The sequence below is a fragment of the Myotis lucifugus genome, unplaced genomic scaffold (genome assembly GCF_000147115.1).
Source record: "Myotis lucifugus unplaced genomic scaffold, Myoluc2.0 scaffold_141, whole genome shotgun sequence".
In the NCBI taxonomy this organism is placed as follows: domain Eukaryota; kingdom Metazoa; phylum Chordata; class Mammalia; order Chiroptera; family Vespertilionidae; genus Myotis; species Myotis lucifugus.
The window spans coordinates 997,559-1,005,280 of record NW_005871189.1 but is presented as its reverse complement, the minus strand read 5'-3'; the positions used below and the strand labels follow the sequence as shown (position 1 = coordinate 1,005,280).

Genomic DNA, 7,722 nt, shown 5'->3' with positions numbered 1-7,722 from the left:
GGGGGGGGGGGGGTTGGGGCGCGCCCCACACACAGAGCACAGGGCGGACAAGGGGGTTTGGGGCGCTGCCCCCCTGTCACACTGATCCTGGTGCCAGGAGGCCTCGCTGCTCCGCTGATCCCGGTGCTGGGAGGCATATTACCCTTTTACTATATAGGATAGAGGCCTGGTGCACGGGTGGGGGCCGGCTGGTTTGCCCTGAAGGGTGTCCTGGATCAGGGTGGGGGTCCCCACTGGGGTGACTGGCCAGTCTGGGTGAGGGGCTGAGGGCTGTTTTCAGGCTGGCGGGTGACTGAAGCTCCCAACCGCTCCTTTTTTTCTTTTTTTTTAATTCTGGGCCAGCTTTAGCTCCGAGGCTTGGCTCCAGCTCTTAGGCCTCAGCTGCTGAAAGCAGGTATCTGGTTTGTTTGGGTTCTATAATCGAAACACTGTTTCAACTCCAGCTCTGAGATCCCGGCTGGCTGAAAGCAGGTTTCTGGGGTTTTGTTTAGCTTCTATATTTGTAACAATGTTTCAAACTGCAAGCTCAGAGGCCGGCAGCAGCAGGCGGGGAACGTTGGAGTCTGCAGTCACTGAAGCAAGCAAGCCTCATGTTCGCTTCAAGCTGCCCCCTGGTGGTCAGTGCTAATCATAGCAACTGGTCAGACAGTCGGACACTTAGCATATTAGCCTTTTATATATATAGATTATCTATATAGATAGATAGATGCCTGAAAGAACTGAAAACAAGATCTCAAAGACACAGCCGCATACCCTAGTTCACTGTATTAGCATTAGTCACACTAGCCAAAAGGTTAAAGCAACCCAAATATCCATCAACAGATGAATGGATAAAGAAAATGTAGTATATACATATAACAAATATTATTCAGCCTTAAAAAAAAGAGGAAAAGTCTGCCAAATGCCACAACATAAATGAAAATTAAGGAAATTACACTAAAAAAAATAAGCAAGTCACAAAAGACAAATATCATGTGACTCCATTTATACGAGGAATCTAAAGTAGTTAAACTAACAGACACAGAAAGTAGGAGGGTGGTTGCCAGGGCTGGGGGAGGAGGAAATGGGGAGTTGTTGTTCAGTGGATAGAGAGCTTCAGTTTTGCAAGATGAACAAGTTCTGGAGATTTACTGCATAACAGTGTGAATGTACTTACTACCACCAAACTGTGTACTTAAAAAATAAAATAAAAAGAATGAGGCCACCAATGTGCTGGAGACTTAATGGGACTACACTGACGAGAAATGATTGTGCACCTCTAAAAGACATCCGGAACAGAGGACATGGTGATTTCCTCAAATCGTCACCTAGGAAAAGAAACAGCAGTAGTCCTCAGTGGGTGGGAGGTTCTCCCTGACTGAGCTTGCCAAGGACTACACTGGGTGCTCCTGCAAAGGAAACCCTAATTCCTACTGTGGCAGAAAGTATAAGGAGCTGATAAGGAGAAAATCCCAGGCCCCCAGTGGTGTCACTCATGCCCGTGATACCAAACCCAGATTTAAGACCTGCTCCAACTGCAGTTTCAACTTTGCCCAGAAACATAATCTTAATCACTCAGGAATTTTCTGCTCAAGAACCAGTTAACTGTCACATGGCCTTCTCCATCCCCCATACATAGAAGAGGCATGATTGAACCCTTCCCATTCTCTTCCACCACTACCCCTCCCAAAGAAACATCCTGGAGCAAAATGAATCCTTGATTTTGTTAATAGCTCCCCAGCCCCACCCTTCCTATCAAAACCTTCCACTTTATACATCCCTTCAGAGCAGCCTTCTAGTTCAGTGATGGCGAACCTATGACACGCGTGTCAGAGGTGACACGCGAACTCATTTTTTTGGTTGATTTTTCTTTGTTAAATGGCATTTAAATATATAAAATAAATATCAAAAATATAAATCTTTGTTTTACTATGGCTGCAAATATTAAAAAATTTCTATATGTGACACAGCACCAGAGTTAAGTTAGGGTTTTTCAAAATGCTGACACGCCGAGCTCAAAAGGTTCGCCATCACTGTTCTAGTTGCTAGATGGGGTGCTTGCTGCCTGATTCAGGAATCTCTGAATTCATTAGATCTTCAAATTTATTCAGTTGAATCTTGTTTTTTAACAGAGCCTTTCCTTGAGGACTCAAGTGTAGTTAGAAAAGGGAGGAAAAGGCAAACACCATATGCTTCATATTCCGTTTGTTAAAGCTTTCCTCCACCCTTTTCTTTTTGATCTATTACCAACTTTAAGCTCCTCAGGCCTGTTCTTTATATACTAATCGAATTCAAGTGCTTAGCATTGAGGATACTTAGAAAGAAAGGGGGGGAATGTTCCATCTTCTCCACAACTGCAAAATACTAGACACTGTGCTGCATCATAATTATCCCTGCCGTGGAGAACCAAGAACGTTCACAAAAGCATCATTGCAAATCTCCTTTCTAATGTGGAGGCCATCACAAAGCCTCGCTGCTCTGTCTTCTGTTTGATAAGCAGTCATTGAACACACCTGGATCGCAGAGAGACTTGCTGTATACTTAAGATGTAGCCCTTAATCCCCCAAAAGCCTGTAAATTGATTGGTTCTTTTAATAACCTGCATAATTTTTATGCAAAAACTGTTTATTTAAATCTTATTACCATATTAAATCAGAAGAGGAGCTCAGGCGCTTTCTCCTCCCTCTAGGCCTGAAGGCTAATAAAACCAGGGCTCTGCAGAATTCCTTATTTAAACAAAAGGTTTGAAAGTCTTTGTCTCGTTCATATTAACCCAGGCTAAAGGGACAGAGGAGGAAAGTCACAGGGGTTGGAGGAAGCAGATTCAGTAACTGTCCAGCAACCAGAGTGATAAGAGACCCAGAGGCTATAGTAAGAAACTGAAGGAGTAAAACCGCAAGGAGACCCGAGTCCCAGTTCCTGTCTACTATTAACCTGGCAGGAGACTTCTCTCTCTCTAGGTTGGGTCTTAAGTTTTCCCCTTCCCATCTCAGGACTATGATCTCTATCCACTGCAGCATCAGTGCTAGTAGCTCCACATAGTTCCATTCTATAGAACTGGTTACAAGAAGCCTTTGTCTTTGTGGCTTCAACGCCTGTTTTTCTTTCTGCACCACAATGTTTTATAGCCACAAGCCCAGCTGAATGAGATTTTAACCTTAGGCCCTTTGGGCAGTTTTGCTGTAGGAGGTGAAGGTGGGGTGGGAAGGGGGCTCTCAGATATTTACCAGTGTTTTTCATACAGCCAATGGCCTCCCCAGGACAGCAGGCAGATTCCAGCTGTTGTTTTCTTCCAATGGTTTCGAAGTTTTGTAAAGATAGTCATCTTCTAGAGATTTGCCAGGTTACAGAGGCAGAAAAAGAAAAAATATATACATGATTATCCAAGGTCAGCATGCACAGTCCCTATGAATCTGTCTTCCCTTCGTTCATCCTCTACCTGTCCCCCTTCCCTTGCTCCTTTCCTTCTTACCGCCTCTCTGGCCTCTTCCCATCTTCTCCTTTCTAGTCTCACAGTCTTCATCTCCTCACCTGCCCACCTATCTTTTAAAATTTCTTTCTTCACTTCTTCTCACCTAAAACTACACTGTTTCCTTCTCTGATCACTTTTACCTTAGGAGGCAGGAGGAGCAGAAAAAGAAGAAGGAAATTCCAGGCTTCTTGTTTTTCCTTTCTTCTATGGTACAGTCACTATAAGAGTATTTGTCAATCTATTATATGAATACTAGAGACCTGGTGCACAGAAATGCCATGGCTATGTAAAAATGTTCAAACTTCCCGAGTAATCTAAGACATGCAAATTACAAAGAACTATCACTCGTCACCTATAAAATCAACACATTTTTTTAAATGCTCATATTCACTGATGACAAATAAAATGAGACAGACTCTCACACACTCCTAAAGGGAAAGTACATCAGCCCAACTTCACTGAAAAACAAAGGGACAACATACATCCTTATTCTGTTTGTTTTCTTCACAGCACTTATTACTTGATGATCCTCACTTGCTAATTTATTAGCTCATCCCACTGAATGTGACCTCCATGAGAGTAAGGACTTGGACTGTTCTGGTCACTGCTCTGTCCCCAGTGCTACTACATAAGGCCTGGTACAGAATATCTTTGCAATAAGTAACTGTTGGATGTGATGGAGTTCAGGACATGCTCCCCCCAAATTGACTATTTCAACCTGAAAGAATCTGAGAAAATGGTAGAAGCGGAAAGGTCACTCTGACCTCCTCCCCTACCTCACCAACTAGCCTGAAACCGGTCAAAAAACCCTGTGAGAGGTGCCCTCTCTTTACCTAGCGGAAAAGAGCATCCTTCTCTCCCAAGACAAAGGGATGCCAGGAAGAATCCTGGCAAGCAGCCCCTGCTAAGTTTCTGATTTAGGACAGTTACCTCATACTCCTTCTGCGTTCATACCCCCCACTCTTCCTCAAACCCAGCACAGAATACTCAGGTCTGTCTGCTTGGGTCTTCAATTTCTTTTGCAGGCTCCCGTGTCACGTGAAACTCAGTAAATCATTGTGCATGCTTTTCTCCTGTTAATCTATCTTTATCAGGTTAATCTACAGACCCAGCTTGGGGGTCAAGTAGAACTTTTTCCTCTCCTACAGTAAATTTTTCTTCACTAAGAATTTTTACTGATGTGGAAAAAATTCAAAACACAATGTTAAGTAAAATCAGCAGGCTAAAAAGCCATATATAATTGGTATTATCCCAGTTATGTCCAAGCACAAATATAAATGGAGAAAATACCGGTAGAAATAAACACAAAAAAATTGAAGTAGTTCGCTCTTGGTTGTGAGATAACGGGCAACATTCATTTTATTTATTAAATTGCAATGTATTTTCTAAGTTTTCTAAAATGAACACAAATCATTTTCTAAACAGATAAATATTTAAACAGAAAAAATTTTATGACTGTGTGTGCATGCGGTAAATAAACTAAGAGAAAAAAAAAAGCAGCTTTCGCTGAAAATTCTAGTTCTCTTATTACTCCCTTTAACCACAGACAAAGACTCTCTTCTTGGCCTAACTCTAATCAGGCTCCTTTGAGCTCTCTGCTGGAGGAGGCCCAGCCTTTGGCTTCTCTCTGTCCTAATAGAATCCAGTTTGAATAAGAATTTTGTTAAGTCAGTTTAGCAAAAAAAAACCAACCAACCAACCAACCAACCAAACAAACAAAAACCATCGTAGGTATCTGACCACCCTGGCAAAAATTCTCTTGAGTCATTGTAATAAGAATCCCTTATCTCTGATATCCTAAGTAATTTTTCACTCACTAACCTCCACCTGGTTCTTGGCTACCAACCCCCACCCATCCTCAGTGGTGGGAGCCGGGTCTGATCTCCATCCCCTACACCAACATGCCCATTACAGTGTTCTCTACATCCATGGAGACGCCTCTCCCCCTGCCCTTTGAGTAAAGTCTGCCTTGCCATTCTTTAACAAGTGTTACTAAATAATTTTTTTCTTTAACACCACCATTGGTTAAAATTCCTCTGAAGGCAAGCAACATCCTTATCACCAGCAATAATGAGACTAGGCCAGAAAACACAGCTTCCCGTGAATCAGGGACACAGTCCAGGCTAGCTCATAATGGAACCCAAAGGCACATCTGATAATAGACTGGAGGTGACATAGTGGTGCAGGTAGGGAAGTCTTCCCAGAGGGCAAGGCACTGCACTGAGTCTCGAAGAATGAGGAGGAGTTACCAAGAAAGGAGTTAAAGAGACTAATGTGCACAAAGACACAAAAAATACCAAAGTGTGTTCAGGAAAACACAAATAGGTAGTCAGTACAGATGAAGAAGAGGGTAAATATGGGCGAGTATCTAGAACAGCCGTGGGCAAACTACGGCCCGCGGGCCGGATCCGGCCAGTTTGAAATGAATAAAACTAAAAAAAAAAAAAGACCGTACCCTTTTATGTAATGATGTTTACTGAATTTATATTAGTTCACACAAACACTCCATCCATGCTTTTGTTCCGGCCCTCCGGTCCAGTTTAAGAACCCATTGTGGCCCTCGAGTCAAAAAGTTTGCCCACCCCTGATCTAGAACAAGGCCTCTCTCAGGCCAGTGTAAAAGTTGCTAAAATGCTGAGGGCTTGTGTAAAATGCAGGTTCTTGAGCATTATCCCCAAGACCCCGATTGTTCTGGTTGGGCTGTCATTGTCGTTTTTAACAAGCACACAGGAGTCTCTAAGGCAATGGTTCTCAACCTTCTGGCCCTTTAAATACAGTTGATGTTGTGACCCAACCATAAAATTATTTTCATTGCTACTTCATAACTGTAATGTTGCTACTGTGATGAATCATAATGTAAATATCTGATATGCAGGATGGTCTTAGGCGACCCCTGTGAAAGGGTCGTTCGACCGCCAAAGGGGTCGTGACCCACAGGTTGAGAACCGCTGCCCTAAGGGAAGTCAGCACCACACCGCACTTTGAGAAACACTGGTTGGGAGATAAAGGAGGTTCACAAAAGATCAGGAAGGACCTTGAATCCATGCTAGGGACTTTGGATTTTACGTTGAAGATGATGAAACCTTGAAGGGACGTAAGCAAGTGAGTTATAGGATTACATTTGAACTGTAGAAAGGTCATTTTGGAGCAGAATGGAAACTAGGCTGGATGAAGTTGAGCTTAAACTAAAGAAAGCCAGTAGGAAGTTATGACCATAACCTCCAGTCACCAAAAGGAAGGAAGGAGCAACAGAGATAGAGGATGGATTTGGGAACTCTTTATAAAATAGAATTTGGCAGCATGTGGTGATCAATTGATTATAAGAGGTGAGAGAGGAGGAATCAAGCCAGGTTCATACCTGGGTGACTAACTGGATAATAATGATTTCAGTCATTACATTTGGCAGTATGTGCACTTTAGGACATACTAAGTTTGAGAAGCCTGTAGGGCATCCAAGTAGAAACGATCAGCGAGGTCTGCACTTAGCAGACCTCACCGTTTGAAGCGAGGAGAAATTGTCAGGGTAGAAGCTAGAGATTTGGGACTCTTGGCTATGAAGGAGGTCAAGTTTGAGTGCAGATAAAATCATCTGAGCGAGAAGCATCTAAGAGTCCCTATGTCTGTTCAAAGGTCATCTATAACCCAAAGAATAATTCGTATATTATAAACGAGTGGAAACATAGAGGCTGCCCAGTGTATTGTAGCGAGCACTAGTTCAAAGGCCCTGAGGCCTAGATTGGAGCCCAAGCTTTGTCACTTACTGGCAGTGAGAGCCTGGGTGGGTCATGTAGCCTCTGCCTCTACGTCCTCATTAGTAAAACGAGAACATACCACCTGTTCTAATGAGCTCATTAGGCTGTAGGGATCGCATCTGATAGGGCTGCGAATTACGTTCCTCATTAATAAAGGATACACCACCTGTTCTGATTAAATAATTAGGCTGTGAGGATCGCATCTGATGGGGCTCTGAATGCACTCGGCATATTTTTCTGTAAGCATTTGTCATCCCAACATGCAATATATCAGCTAACAATGTGCACTCCTTCCAAGTACCCAACACAGTTCTTCTCCAGTCCCAGGAAAAGTCTACATTTCCTATGTTCTGATAAACATCCCTTTGCCTGAAAAGCAGAGTTGGTGTTTTTCTCCCCCAAAGAATTGCTAAAATATAACTGTACTCGCCCTCCTCACCTGTAGGCGGGGGTTCTCTCACCAGACGCGAACCCCTCACAGGCTGGGTCGGTCCATGCACCTCTAGCGAACAGAACCTA

At 43.2% G+C, this 7,722-nt stretch overlaps 1 protein-coding gene across 3 annotated transcripts in view; it reads right to left on the bottom strand.

Moving 5' to 3' along the window:
* The window catches only part of AGK (acylglycerol kinase), a 73,157-nt gene that overhangs the window by 65,275 nt on the left and 160 nt on the right, over positions 1-7,722 (bottom strand). The window contains exons 1-2 of one of the 3 annotated variants that reach the window (XM_014460826.2): positions 7,643-7,722; positions 3,207-3,307 (exon numbers count right to left, since the gene is read on the bottom strand). In XM_014460826.2, the coding sequence (XP_014316312.1) occupies positions 3,207-3,304 (98 nt within the window). In that variant the 5' untranslated portion in view covers positions 3,305-3,307; positions 7,643-7,722. The remainder of the gene's footprint in view (positions 1-3,206; positions 3,308-7,642) is intronic. The other 2 variants (XM_006094719.3, XM_006094717.3) reach the window with 2 other exon arrangements.